This window comes from Anas platyrhynchos, chromosome 17, assembly GCF_047663525.1.
Source record: "Anas platyrhynchos isolate ZD024472 breed Pekin duck chromosome 17, IASCAAS_PekinDuck_T2T, whole genome shotgun sequence".
Lineage (NCBI taxonomy): Eukaryota > Metazoa > Chordata > Aves > Anseriformes > Anatidae > Anas > Anas platyrhynchos.
This window is the reverse complement of record NC_092603.1, coordinates 1,868,235-1,882,368: the sequence shown is the minus strand read 5'-3', so window position 1 is coordinate 1,882,368 and position 14,134 is coordinate 1,868,235. Positions and strand designations below refer to the sequence as shown.

At 56.6% G+C, this 14,134-nt stretch overlaps 2 protein-coding genes across 2 annotated transcripts; one reads left to right on the top strand and one right to left on the bottom strand.

Moving 5' to 3' along the window:
• Positions 1-17: 17 nt before the first annotated feature.
• On the top strand, positions 18-6,243 carry LOC113841520 (HLA class II histocompatibility antigen, DM beta chain-like). The gene is made up of 5 exons (XM_072024737.1): positions 18-87; positions 4,960-5,244; positions 5,327-5,443; positions 5,520-5,588; positions 6,182-6,243. The coding sequence occupies exons 1-5, from the start codon at positions 18-20 to the stop codon at positions 6,241-6,243; spliced, it is 603 nt and encodes a 200-aa protein (XP_071880838.1).
• On the bottom strand, positions 6,225-11,006 carry LOC139998860 (butyrophilin subfamily 1 member A1-like). Its single transcript, XM_072024736.1, has 8 exons — positions 10,573-11,006; positions 9,831-10,178; positions 8,922-9,203; positions 8,688-8,792; positions 7,828-7,851; positions 7,715-7,735; positions 7,596-7,614; positions 6,225-7,208 (listed from the first exon to the last, which is right to left on the bottom strand). The coding sequence occupies exons 1-8, from the start codon at positions 10,670-10,672 to the stop codon at positions 6,464-6,466; spliced, it is 1,644 nt and encodes a 547-aa protein (XP_071880837.1). The 5' UTR covers positions 10,673-11,006; the 3' UTR covers positions 6,225-6,463.
• Positions 11,007-14,134: the final 3,128 nt, after the last annotated feature.

Below are 14,134 nucleotides of genomic sequence, written 5' to 3'. Positions count from 1 at the left end.
TGCGTGCTGTATCCCCCATGTGCTATGGGAAACCACCTGGGAAACAGGAGAGGGAGAGGGAGGACGTGCAGGAGAAGGAGGTGTGCGGTGAGTGGGAGCCCTCTCTGCAGCATTCAGGCAAGAGAAGAAGAGCCAGAAGGGGCAGCCAAGGAAGCCCCCGTATTGTGTGAAAGAACCAAAGGGAAAGTGAAACCCAGTATGGGCGAGCTGTGGGCTCAGGTACCCTTTTTCCCAAAGCCTCTCCCCTGCCCCACAGCAGCAAGTCTGCATGCAAAGGGGGTAGAGCCCCCAGCAGCCCTGCAGGATCCTACCTGAGCCCAGGCGGAGGAGGAGCAGAGTGATGAGGGAAGTCAGGAGGCCCCTGGTATGGCCAGTGAGGCTGGGGCAGCCACAGCCCCAGGGGAGCCCCATCTGAGAGAGAGGTCCCCCAGGGGGCAGGTGGCCCCCCAGGTGTTTTTTTCCAAGCCAAGATAGATGTCCTTTACAGCACCCAGCAGAGCTGCAGAAAGTACAAGGTTACGCCCAACTTTCCCAACCTTTGCCCAGTTCCTGGCTGCAATAACCTTCCTGGAGCAACTCTGCCCCTGGGGCAATGTCTGGGGAGCTCTTCAGGGCTGGCAGCACCATTCCATCACAGCTGGGTGCCCAGTCCACTGCCTTTAGCAAGCATGAGGTGCTTGACCCCAGTGGGGGCCTCTCCAGACCTCCAGGGAAAGCCACTGGCTATGTTCGTTCGTCTCCATGCATGCAAAGAGGAATCAAACTGTGAGCAATGGGAAAATGGGGAGAGATAGCAATGAAGAGTTGAGCAGGATCGGAGGCTACAGGGAATGGGGCTCAGCTGGGTGCCGAGCCCAGAGCTGCCACCCTTTGCCCAGGGTGCTGAAGGCAAAGTGCCAGCCCTGATCCCAGCTCCATTAAAGCAGGCATGGCAGAAGGTTGGCTCAGATGGGCAGGGACCTTATTCAAGAGCTTCAGTGGATAAGGAAAGTTCCTGTTTGCTAGAAGGGAAGTCAGGCACTATGGAAGGACTGCAGAGGTACTGTTCGCCTTTGTAGGGAGAAAATTCATATGGCCAAAGCTCAATTTGAGTTGAAGCTGGACAGTATTGCGAGGGGAAATAAAATGCTTTTTATTTTTTTATTTTTTTTTTTAATTTAAACTCTCTAAAAAGTGAAAGTAGGATGAGAGAAAGCATTGGTCTGTTACTTGATGGGGATGGTCAGACAGGGTCATCGACTTCACAGAGATACAGACACAGACACAGACACAGACACAGAATTTCTAGGTTGGAAGAGACCTCAAGATCATCGAGTCCAACCTCTGACCTAATGCTAACAGTCCCCACTAAACCATATCCCTAAGCTCTACATCTAAACGTCTTTTGAAGACTTCCAGGGATGGTGACTCCACCACCTCCCTGGGCAGCCCGTTCCAGTACCTAACAACCCTTTCAGTAAAGAAATTCTTCCTAACATCTAACCTAAAACTCCCCTGGCGTAACTTTAGCCCATTCCCCCTCGTCCTGTCACCAGGCACATGGGAGAACAGGCCAACCCCCACCTCGCTACAGCTTCCTTTAATGTACTTATACAGAGCAATAAGGTCACCCCTGAGCCTCCTCTTCTCTAGGCTGAACAAGCCCAGCTCCTTCAGCCGCTCCTCATAGGACTTGCTCTCCAGGCCCCTCACCAGCTTCGTCGCCCTTCTCTGGACCCGCTCAAGCACCTCGATGTCCTTCTTGTAGCGAGGGGCCCAAAACTGAACACAGTACTCGAGGTGCGGCCTCACCAGAGCCGAGTACAGGGGGACGATCACCTCCCTAGCCCTGCTGGTCACAGTGTTTCTGATACAAGCCAGGATGCCATTGGCCTTCTTGGCCACCTGAGCACACTGCTGGCTCATATTCAGCCGACTGTCCACCATCACTCCCAGGTCCTTCTCTGCCTGGCAGCTCTCCAACCATTCCTCACCCAGCCTGTAGTTCTGCTTGGGGTTATTGTGCCCCAGGTGCAGGACCCGGCACTTGGCCTTGTTGAACTTCATACAGTTGACCTCAGCCCATCGGTGCAGCCTATCCAGATCCTCCTGCAGAGCCTTCCTACCCTCGAGCAGATCGACACACGCACCTAGCTTGGTGTCATCTGCAAACTTACTGAGGGTGCACTCAATGCCGTCATCCAGATCATTGATGAAGATGTTGAAGAGGACCGGCCCCAGCACCGAGCCCTGGGGGACGCCACTAGTGACTGGCCTCCAACTGGACTTGGCTCCATTTACCACAACTCTTTGGGCCCGGCTATCCAGCCAGTTTCTAACCCAAGGAAGCGTGCGCCAGTCCAAGCCAAGAGCAGCCAGTTTCTTGAGGAGAATGCTGTGGGAGACGGTGTCAAAAGCCTTGCTGAAGTCAAGGTAGACCACATCCACAGCCTTTCCCTCATCCACCCAGCGCGTCACTTTGTCGTAGAAGGAGATCAGGTTCGTCAAGCAGGACCTGCCTTCCATAAACCCATGCTGGCTGGGCCTGATCGCCTGCTTGCCCTTCAAGTGCCGCATGATGACTCCCAAGAGGATCTGCTCCATGAGCTTCCCTGGTACTGAGGTCAAACTGACCGGCCTGTAGTTCCCCGGCTCTGCCCTCCGGCCCTTCTTGTAGATGGGCGTCACATTTGCTAGTCGCCAGTCAGCTGGGACCTCCCCCGATAGCCAGGACTGCTGATAAATGATTGATAGGGGCTTGGCCAGCTCCTCTGCCAGTTCTCTCAGTACCCTTGGGTGGATCCCGTCCGGCCCCATCGATTTGTGGACATCCAAGTGCCGTAGCAGGTCACCAACCAGTTCTTCGTGGATGGTGAGGGCCACATCCTGCTCCCCGTCCCCTTCCACCAGTTCTGGGTACTGGGTATCCGGAGAGCAACCGGTTTTGCCGCTAAAGACTGAGGCAAAGAAGGCATTGAGCACCTCCGCCTTTTCCTCATCTCTTGTAACATGTTTAATGCTTTCTTTGCATTCAACACCGATGCTGGGCTGTGGGACCCCAGGTGCCCTGAGCTGGAGGACAGTGACTGCAGGAACGATATAGTCCCAACAAACCCCGAATTTGTGTGTGATTTGCTGCTCCAGATGAATGCATACAAGACTATAGGGCCAGATGGGATTCATCCCAGAGTACTAAGAGAACTGGCTGAAGGCATACATCTTCCCCTCAAGGCCCTTCACCATCTCTGTGGCCCTTCTCTGGACACTCTCCAATAGTTTCACGTCCTTCTTGTGCTGTGGTGCCCAGAACTCCACAGAATCCTCGAGGTGAGGCCGCAGAGCGCAGAGTGGAGTGGGACAATCACCTCCCTTGGCCGACTATCAATGCCGTGCTTGATGCACCCCAGGATACGGTTGGCCCTCCTGGCTGCTAGGGCACACTGCTGGCTCATGTTCAGCTTGCTGTCAAGCACAACCCCCAGATCCCTCTCTGCAGGGCTGCTGTCCAGCGTCTCATCCCCCAGTCTGTACGTGTAGCCAGGGTTGCCCCATCCCAGGTGCAGGACCTGGCACTTGCCTTTGTTAAACTTCATGCAGTTGGTGATTGTCCAACTCTCCAATCTGTCCAGATCTCCTTGCAAGGGCTTTCCACCCTCAGCTGAGTGCACAACTCCTCCCATGGGATGCTGTCCTTCCCAATCTGATCTTACATGGGCTTCCCACAGGCAGCAGCTCTCCAGCAACTGCCCCAGTGTGGGTCTGTAGTATGAGGTACATCTGTCAGGAGCAAACTGTTCCAATCTGGGTAACCCATGGGTTGCAGGTCCCCCCAGAACTCCTGATCCTGCGGGGGCTCCTCTCCATGGGCTGTGGCTCTGGCCTGGGTTCTGCTCCTGCAGCACTCCATGGGCTGCCGCCTCCTCCAGGCCCCTTCCACCTCCTGCACCGGGGGCTCCTCCATGGGCTGCAGTGTGGAGATCTGCTCCACCTGTACTGCCGCTCCATCCACTAACTGCCCCAGTCCCCTAACGTCCCATTTGACAGCCTTCAGGCTTCTCTCTTCAATGTCATCACTGCCAGTCTGGACTATCAAAAGAGGATAGCAGACCTGAGGCGTGGAGTCGACTTCCTGAGTGTAAGCATCCTCCTGGCTACACTTTTTACCTCTTCCTCAGCTACTGGTCTCTCAAGCTCCAGGGCCTCAAACCTGTTGTGGAAGGGCACCTGGGAAGCTGGGGCCTGCAGGGGGTGTCATCGCCTGCGATGTCGAGCAGGGACCTGTCTCCATTCCTCCTCAACTCCCAGGTCCCCTCCCTCTGCCCGACAGCGACAGGGGAGGGGGTCCACCCCCATTTGGGGTGTCTCACCCCGGTACCTCTCCTTCAGGATCCGCAGGGAGTTGCCCCACCACTCTATCTCCTGCTCACACTCCCTGATAGCCCTCAACCTCTGTCAGCCTCCCCTTGCAAGTGCTCCTGGGTCCTGGCGGCTCCCTCAAGTGGGCTAGATGCCAGAAAAACGTAGCCCTGCCTGTGGGATCCCCTGCTCCGCTGCAGAAAGAGTCTGCCCTGGAGCTGATGCCTTGGCAAGATGTTGCACTGGGCATTGCATGGGGGTGTTGAAGAGTACACTGCGTGAGGACGTCGCATGGGGATGTTGCACGCAGCACTGCACAGCGCATTGCATTGCCCTTTGCAAGGGGATGTTGCACAGAGCAATACCTCTTGCAGGGTGTGGCACAGGGGCGTTGCACAGGGCATCTTGTGAGCATCGCATGGGGATGTCGCGTGTGACATCGCATGGGACAATGCCTAGAGCTTGGACAGGGCGTTGCATGGGGAAGTGGCATGGGGAAGTTGTGTGGAGCTTTGCATGGGAGCTTTGCATGGGAGCATTGCACAGAACATTGCGTGGGGACATTGCACAGGGTAGGGAAAAGGGGCTCGCCCACTACTGACCCCATCCCCAACCCTGCTCCAGCGCAGCCCCAAGTCCGCATCATCCCTGCGGAGACGGGGAATGCCCGTGTGCCCGTGCGCCTCAGCTGCCACATCTGGGGCTTCTACCCCCCCGAGGTGACCGTCATCTGGCTGCGCAACGGGGACATCGTGGAGCCCGACGACTACAACCCCATCTCCGCCATCCCCAATGGCGACTGGAGCTACCAGACGCAGGTGTCCCTGCTGGTGGCCCCAGTGGCAGGCGACACCTACACGTGCTCGGTGCAGCACGTCAGCCTGCAGGAGCCTCTCCTCGAGGACTGGAGTGAGTGGAGAGGCGCAGGACTGCACCTGGAGGCCGGTGGCCTTGGCTCCTTGCTGCCACTCACCCGGCCGTGTCCCCGCAGGTCCCGGACTGATGCCGGAGGTGACGATACTGGTGGCGGTGGCCACCGTGCTGATGGTGCTGGGACTTGGCTTATTTCTCGCCGGCGTCTACCGCTTCAGGGCCAGGCCTCCCACCCCAGTTGAGTGGCCAGGGAGAGCCGGGGCCATGGTCAAGGGCGACGAGGACTCTGCTCACTCCTCTTCTCCCCCCTGCGGGTTACACTCCCCTCCCTGGAGACAACTACCCCGCAGGTAACGGTGTCACCATCCCCATCCACATCGGTGAGGGTCAAATCACCCCATCTCTCGCCCTGTGTGTCCCCCCCTTCCCCAGGCAGCATCTGAGGACCCCCAGAAGGACACCTCCTGGCATCGGCGGTTCCCAGTTGGCCCCATCTCAGACCCGATGCTGTGGTGCAGACAAGAAAGATGCTCCACAAGCCCCGCTGGTGTCTCTGCAGTGTTCTGGGGACAGGGCGGAGGCTCACACAGTCCTACGGTGTCTCACCAAGAGTATCGGGTGTGTGGGGGCTATGGCATGGGACCCCAAAGGGCGAAGCGTGCTCTGCTTGGCCTCAGGCATGGCCCTACTGGCTGACCGAGGGAAGGGATTGTCCCGCTCTGCTTCGCCTGCTGCGGCCTCGCCTCGAGCACTGCGTGCATCTGTGGGCACCTCAGCAGACGAAGGGCGTGAAACTGTGCGAGAGCCTCCAAGGGAAGGCTACGAGGACGTCGAAGGCTCTGCAGGGCAAGGCGTGTGAGGAGACGGTCTGCTGCAAGACGCCTTCCCAGGCAGCAAGGTCTCAGGACACAAAGCACCCAGCAAATGCCACTGCCAGACTCCATCTTCCTGTACAAAACTTTATTTGCCACAGTCCTGCTGCTGCTGGGCCTTGGATACATCTACTCCAGAGGAGGGAACAAAGAGCCCCCATGACTGCTCATGCTCAGCACCAGGCACAAAGCACAAATCAACCCCAAACTAGGAGGCAAAGGTGGCTGAGACCCTTGGGTGCCAGCAGGGCTTGTGCCCCAGCACAGGAGCTGCGTGCAGGGCAGACCCCAGGGGCTGCAAGGGGCCTGGCCCCTGCTTGCAGCATCCCAGCCCTCCTCCAGCAGCAGGGAGGAATGCAGGGAACCCCTGACCCCACTGCCCCTCATTCCTGTGCTGGTCCAGCAGAACCAAGGAGAGGTGATGCAGGAGTGGCTGGAGAAGGGCAGGAGCCCCCCAGGGCTGGGGACAGGGTCTTGGGGGTGCTGTCCCTCAGGCACAGCTGAATTCCCTCTGTCCCCAGAAAGAACCAGGGGCGGATTCTCTCCCCATTGAAGGAGGCTGCTGTGAAAGTGAAGATCTCGACCCCATTGTCAGCGTTGATAAAAGACACCTGCTGCTGGGTACAGTCCAGACAGACCCAGATCCTTGTGGGGATAGGAGACAGGGACAAGGGGGTGCGAGGAGATGTGAGAGACTTGAGCTGCCCCTCATAGTACTGCAGAGCCCAGATCCCTGTTTTGGGGCTTTTGTCTATCCACTTCTTCCTCTCCACAGATGCCCTGGCCACCCCCACACCCCACCAAGAATACTTGTGCCACTCTCCATCCATCTCCACCTGCCAGCAATGTCTCCCTTCTCTGAACTCCTCACGGCCCAGCACGCAGCACCAACAGTCAAATCTCTCCGGTATTTCAGACACCTGCTGCCGTTCACTTTCCCGTCTCACACTGCTGTTGTCCTGAGACACAACAAGGTGGGGATGAGCCGTGTCTGGATCCAGGGTCACCTTCACTGCAGGGACAGAAGGAGCCAGGCCATCAGGGGCAGAGCTCAGCCCTGGGCAGGCTTTCCCCAGCTCGGGGCCAGGAGCTGCCCCACGGGGCAGGAGATGGGGCACCTCTTGGCTCCTGAACATGCCCCACCAGGGGCAGGAGAAGCACCACAGAGGGCAACCCAGTGCACACCTACGTGTATTGTGAGGCAGCAGAAACTTTCTCCATGCTGGAAGGAGAGGGGAGAGCTGGTCACAGTCCATGGCTGGTGCCCAGTGGGTGTGGGCAGGGTGAGGGGCCAGCCCTGGGCTGCTCTTTCCCAGCTGCCCACCCTCCCCTGCACATCACCTTGGTGTTGCCCTTGGGCCTGAGCACGAAGACACTTACCCAGCTCTGCTGCTTGTTCATCTACAAACAAAAGAAAAAAGCAATGCATCGATGAGAGGAGTCTGCTTCTGATCAATGACTGCTAAAAACCGAAGACCCCAAATTCCTTCAGTTGTGGGGGGAAGAGAGACTCACCCAGTCTTGCAACTTTTTCCTCTGGAAAAGAAAAGCATAAGGAATATATGATCAGAGGGAAAAACTTCTCATCCATTGTCTACACTGCAAATTCTTCCAGTTCAGGGATGGACACTCACCTATCTCTGCAGCCTGTTCCACTGGAAAAGAAAAAGAAAAGCAATGTACGGTCAGATGGGAGTATGCCCATGGTAAGACACCAAATGCCTTCTCTTTGGGGAAGGAGACTTACCCAGCTTTGCATCCTTTTTGGCTGCTATAAAAAGCAAAAGGAATGAATGGTCAGAGTGGAGAGACTTTCAATCCAATGCTGCTTCCATGGCTAGATGGCTAGACCCCAAATTTTTTGCTCTCATGCATGGGCACAGACCACCTTGCTCCCAGACTTGTAGCAACCCCACTAACAAAGACCTAGGGCCAGCATTTTGCAAGACTTCTAGCTTGAAGAACAGACACTTGTGCAGCTCTCTGCACCCTGCCACCAAAACACAAGGGGAAGTGAATGGGGATGGGTGGAGGACGTCCGTGTCCCAGAAGCATCAGTGCAGAGTGGGGCAGCCCCACAGCTCGCTCCCCGTCCCCACCTTGATCCCTGCTCCTTTCAGCCATCCCAGCCGTGTCCCGTGCCCAGGGCAGCCCCAGCCCCAGCACTCCTCACTCCCACCCCAGGCTCCAGCTGCTCCTCCAGCACCCCCGAGCCACCAGCACACAAGCCCCCTGAGCCCACCCAGCCCAGGCCCTCCCGCAGTGACACCACATCCCCAGGGTTGAGGGCAGGGACTGCAAGGATTCACCCAGCTCTCGGCTCTGTGTGGCTGAAAAGCAAAGGCGGAGGAACAGGTGGTGAGCAGAGCAGCTTGGTTGCTGGGTGGGAACATGTGCAGGGGGGCTGCGCCTTGCCACCAGCCCCACGCTGCAGCCATGCTCCCTGGCCTCCCACCCACGACGATCCTAAGACCTTTGGGATCCCCAGGAGAACATTCCCTTCCTCCTCCTACGCACCTCCCTGGGCCAGGGCTCAGCCCCGCTCCACACCCAGCGGGGTCCCTGCAGAACACCTCCCTCTGCTCCATCCCTGTGCTGCCAGCTTACCTTGCTTTCGAAAGAGATAAACACCCAGGCCAATGGACACAGACAAAAGCACGAGGACCAGAGCCAGAGCCACCATCCAGGGCTGGGCGTTGTGGAAGAAGGGAGCTGAGAAAAGGCACCAGGAAAAGGGCTGCGTTTCCATGCCCGCAGGTGGAAGAGCAAGACCCAGACTTCTCCTGGGTCAGGACAAGTGCAGTGGCCAGGGACACCTCACCCTGGCTGTGCCATTTGTACCTGCAATGTGCAGGGAAAATTCCCATTCCTGCTGCAGGCGGCTGCTCCTGACCACGCAGGACACGGGCCCCTCCACGCTCCCGGTCACGATGACGGCGCCTTCGATTTCAAAGAGCCCCTCCTGGTCCTGGGAATGTGTCTGGGAGACCGAGGGCAGGTGCTGCCCGCGAGCATCCCTCCACAGCAGCTGCGGCAGTGGGTACCAGCCGGCCGATCGACACAGCACCCGGACGCCTGTGGCCTCGTAGCCCCCCAGGGAGAGGTGGGGGTCAGTGCCTGTGGCTGGGGGAAGAGCGTGTGGCTGGGGCTTGACTTGGGGAGTGATTGAGTTCCAAGGCAAAGACCCCGTCTGCTCCCAAGACAGACACAGCTTAGCACAGCCACAGCACCAGCGGCTTTTGTTCCAGGTGCTCCGTGCACCCACCCTCACCCCAATCCAACCTGGCTGGCGCTAAAAACAGAAAGAAGGGCTGCACAATGTCAGTGACCCCATATTGTCCATAAAACCCAGGTGCAGAGATCCAGCACCTCCAGGCAGCATCTCTGCACCATGCCATGCTCGTTCAAGAAGCCCCAATACTTCCTGACAAATTCTCAGGTCTCCCCCAGCACAGAAAGCAAAAGTAAAGCAGACGTCTGCCTGTTCAGAGGACTCTGCGATTCTCCCTGTGTGCTGTTTGGTCCCATTGCTGACACAGCTGAAGGTGCTGCTCAGCAGCCTGTGCCCAGTGCCCTCAACATATTATGATTTCTTTCTTCAAAGATAATCAGTGAAAACTGACAAAAGTATCCAGGGTCTCTCCCCAGATATTACCTCCACATCCATGGGCATGTTCCATACTGTGAAGAAGCTGAAACATTCAAAGGACACGTAAACTCTGCCCTGGCAGTATCACCCCAGCCACTAACCTGACACCTCCAGCTCCACAATGGTTTCAGCATAAGCATCAGCATCTTCCACAGTGCAGATGTACCGGCCATCATCAGAGGGTCTCAGCCCTGTGATTCGCAAGTCCAGGCTTCCAGCAGAGAGACCATCTCTGGCCAACTCTGTCCTCCCGGCATATGCCTCCATCTGCTCCCCATACAGGTCCTCTCCATCATGGTAGTGGTGCACTGTCTCAGAGAATTTGTCCCAAATCCACCTGACCTCCAAGGTGCGAGCATCGTGTTGAGGGGACAAGTGGCAGGGCAGCACGACATCCTGCCCCACGGCGGCAGTGACAGTGTGGCCTGGTCCCTCCACTCTGAGCTGGGCTGGACAATGGAGAAGAGGTGAGATTTTGCCATTGTAAATTTAGGGTCAGTGAGTGTCAAAGGGCGAGCTGTGTGTGAGTTGGTGTGTGCTGCGTCCCCCGTGTCCCATGGGAAACCACCGGGGAAACAGGAGAGGGAGAGGGAGGATGTGCAGGAGAAGAAGGTGTGCTGGGAGTGGGAGCCTTCTCTGCAGCATTCGGGCAGGTGAAGAAGAGCCAGAAAGGGAGCCAAGACAGCAGCCGTATTGTGTGGAAGAACAAAAGTGAAAGTGAAACCCAGCTGGGGCTGAGCTGTGGGATCCGTTCCCCCATATCCCATGGCCACTCCATGCCTTATGGCAGCCTGTTTGCCAGGCACCGGGGGAAGAGCCCACAGCAGCCCCACAGGATCCTACCTGAGCCCAGCCGGATAAGAAGCAGAGTGACGAGAGAAGTCAGGAGATCCCTGGCATGTCTGGTGAGACTGGGGCAGCCACAGCCCCAGGAGAGCCTCATCTGAGAGACAGATTCCCCAGGGGGCAGGTGGACCCCAGGGGTTCTTCCTGAAGGGAGCCCCACTAAGATAGATGTCCCTCACGGCACCCAGCAGAGCTGCAGAAAGTACAAGGCTCCGCCCAACTTTCCCTACCTTTGCCCAGTTCCTGGCTGCAATAACCCTCCTGGAACAGCTCTGCCCTTGGGGCAATGTCTGGGGAGCTCTGCAGGGCTGGCACCACCATTCCATTGCAGCTGGGTGCCCAGTCCGCTGCCTTTAGCAAGCACGAGGTGCTTGACCCCATTGGGGGCCTCTCCAGACCTCCAGGAAAAGCCACTGGCTATGTTCGTTCATTTCCATGTATGCAAGAAGGAATCAAACTGTGAGCTATGGGAAAATTTGTAGAGATGGCAGTGAAGAGCTGAGCATGATCGGAGGCTGCAGGGAATGGGGCACAGCAGGGTGCTGAGCCCAGAGCTGCCACCTTTGCCCAGGGTGCTGAAGGCAAAGTGCCAGCCCTGATCCCGGCTCCAGTAAAGCATCTGTGGTAGAAGGTTGGCTCAGATGGGCAGGGACCTTCTTCTAGAACTTAGGTGGATGAGGAAAGTTCCTGTTTGCTGGAGGCGAGATCAGTCAATATGGAAGGAGTACAGAGGTACTGTTTGCCTTTGTAGGGTGAAAATACATATGGCCAAAGCTCAATTTGAGTTGAGGCTGGACAGTACTGTGAGGGGCAATAAAATGCTTTTTTTATTATTATTATTATTTTTTTTTTTATTTAAACTCTCTTAAAAGTGAAAGTAGGATTAGAGAAAGCATTGGTCTGTTACTTGATGGGTATGGTCCAACAGGGTCATCGACTTAACAGAGATGTTTAATGCTTTCTTTGCCCTTAAGACTGATGCTGGGCTGTGGAACCCCTGGTGTCCTGAGCTGGAGAACAGTGACTGCAGGAACGATAAAGTCTCAACAACCCCGAATTTGTGTGGGTTTTGCTGCTCCAGATGGATACATACGAGACTATAGGGCCTGATGGGATTCATCCCAGAGTACTAAGAGAACTGGCTGAAGGCATACGTCTTCCCCTCTAGACCCTTCACCATCTCTGTGGCCCTTCTCTGGACACTCTCCAATACTTTCACATCCTTCTTGTGCTGTGGTGGCCAGAACTGCACGCAGTACTTGAGGTGAGGCTGCACCAGTGCAGAGTAGAGCGGGACAATCACTTCCCTCATCTGACTAGCAATTCCATGCTCGATGCACCCCAGGATACGGTTGGCTCTCCTGGCTGCCAAGCCACACTGCTGGCTCATGTTCATCTTGCTGTCAACCACAACCCCCAGATCCCTCTCTGTGGGGCTGCTCTCCAGCATCACATCCCCCAGTCTGTCCCTATAGCCAGGGTTGCCCCATCCCAGGTGCAGGACCCAGCACTTGCTCTTGTTAAACTTTATGCAGTTGATGATTGCCCAAATCTCCGGTCTATCCAGATCTCTCTGCAAGGCCTTTCCACCTCAACAGAGTCCTCCCATGGGATGCCATCCTTCATGAGCTGATCCTACATGAGCTTCCCACAGCCCTGCAATACCTGCTCCAGTATGGGTCCATACCACAGGGTCCTTCAGTCAGGAGCAAACTGTTCCAACCTGGTTCCCCCACAGTCAGCAGTTCCCCTCAGACCCTGTGCTCCTGCGTGGGCTCCTCTCCAGGGGCTGCAGATCTGGCCCAGTGCCTGCTCCACCAGGGGCCTCTCCACAGGCCGCAGGGGAACTGCTGCTGTGTGCCTGGAGCACCTCCTGCCCTTCTGCTGCACTCACCTTGGGGGCTGCAGCGCTGGTTCTCACTCCTCACTCTCCCAGCTGCTGTTGTGCAGAAGTTTTTTCCACATTTCTTAGCTATGCCCTCACAGAGGCACAAATAACATCGCTTTGTGGCTCAGGTCTGGGCAGCAACGTGTCCCTCTGGAGCCAGCTGAAATGGGCCCTCATCTAACATGGGGCAGCTTCTGGATTCCCTTCAGAGAGGCCACCCTGCAGCCCCCTGCTACCAAGACCTTGTCACGTAAACCCACTACATCATGAAATCTCTATAATTTAATTTTAAGTATACTGAGGAATCTGGAGAGGTCCCAGTGACTGGAAGCTGCCAAACATTGCCCCGGTTTCCGGAAAGGGCAGCAAATTAGACCCTGGGAATTACAGGCTTGTCAGTCTCATGGTAGTGCCTGGTAAAGTTACAGAGATTGCTCTGGGAGTGAGTGAAAAACACCTAAGGGACAATGCGGTCACTGGTCATAGGACACATGGGTTCATGGGGGGAAGCTCATGTTCAACAAACCTCATTTCCTTTTTTTTGGATAAGGTCAGTCTCCCATTTGACTGAGGGAGCCAGTTGAAGTGATCTTTTGGATTTCAGGAAAGATTATGACATGGTTTCTGACCATATCCATCTGGACCAAACATCCATCACAGAGCCAGAGAAATGCACAATACGATGGGTGAACAATTGGCTGAGGGGTCAGGCTCTGAGGGTTCTGGTAAATGGGGCGATATCAGGCTGGTGGCCAGTCATGAGTGGGGCTGTGCAGGGCTCCATTTTGGGGCCAGGTCTCATCAGTGGCCCCATAAATTAGCTGGATGTAGGATGGGAAGGAAACCTGCGTGAGTTTGTGTCTGACACAAAACTGAGAGGAGCTGCTAACTCCGTCGAAGGTGAAGTTACCTTGCAGGGGGATCTGGCCAAAGGGGAGAGCTGGGCAGCCACCGCCTGTGGGAAGTTTAACAAGAGCAAGTGCCGGCCGTGTCCCTGGGCAGGAGCAGCCCTGGCTGTACGGACAGCGTGGGGGGCGAGAGGCTGGAGAGCAGCCCCCAGAACAGGAGCTGGGGCTTTGTGGCCGATGGCTAGGTGGATGTGAGCCAGCAGCGGGCCCTGGTAGTCCAAAGGACCAAGCATGGCCTGGGGTGCCTCAGGCACGGCACTGCTGGCCGGCCGAGGGAAGGGATCGTCCCACTCTGCTCGGCCTGCTGCGGCCTTGCCTCGAGCACTGCGTGCATCTGTGACCACCGCAGCAGATGAAGGGCGTGAAACTGTGCGAGAGCCTCCAAGGTGGGCTACGAGGACGGTGAAGGCTCTGCAGGGCAAGGCGTGTGAGGAGACGGCTCAAGGCCCTTGGCTTGTTGAGCCCAGAGCAGAGGAGATCAGGGGAGGCCTTGCGGTGGCATGGAGCTGCTTCAGGGGAGGCTCAGGCCAGCTGTTCAGAAACTATTTATTTCCTGAGAGGGTGCTCAGGTGCTGGAACAGGCTCCCAAGGGACGTAGCCATGTCCCTGAGCCTGCTGCAGCTGAAGCAGTGTTTGCAGAAGGCTGTGTGAGAGTGGGTCTGATTTTGGGGTTGGCCTTTGTGGAGTGTCGAGATGGACTCGATGGTCCCGTTGGGTCCCTACCAACTCGGGCTATTCTGTCATTCTGTGATCTTGGGCTTTA

Bases quoted from the DNA above. Each gene is read 5' to 3' on its own strand.
- LOC113841520 (XM_072024737.1), top strand. From the start codon at position 18: ATGTGCTATGGGAAACCACCTGGGAAACAGGAGAGGGAGAGGGAGGAC. The intron at 5,245-5,326 runs GTGAGTGGAGAG...GTGTCCCCGCAG, and splicing joins GCCTCTCCTCGAGGACTGGA to GTCCCGGACTGATGCCGGAG. The intron at 5,589-6,181 runs GTGAGGGTCAAA...TATTTGCCACAG, and splicing joins CACCATCCCCATCCACATCG to TCCTGCTGCTGCTGGGCCTT.
- LOC139998860 (XM_072024736.1), bottom strand. From the start codon at position 10,672: ATGAGGCTCTCCTGGGGCTGTGGCTGCCCCAGTCTCACCAGACATGCC. The intron at 8,793-8,921 runs GTACAAATGGCA...GCCTTTTCTCAG, and splicing joins ATTTTCCCTGCACATTGCAG to CTCCCTTCTTCCACAACGCC. The intron at 7,852-8,687 runs GTAAGCTGGCAG...TGCTTTTTATAG, and splicing joins TTATCTCTTTCGAAAGCAAG to CAGCCAAAAAGGATGCAAAG.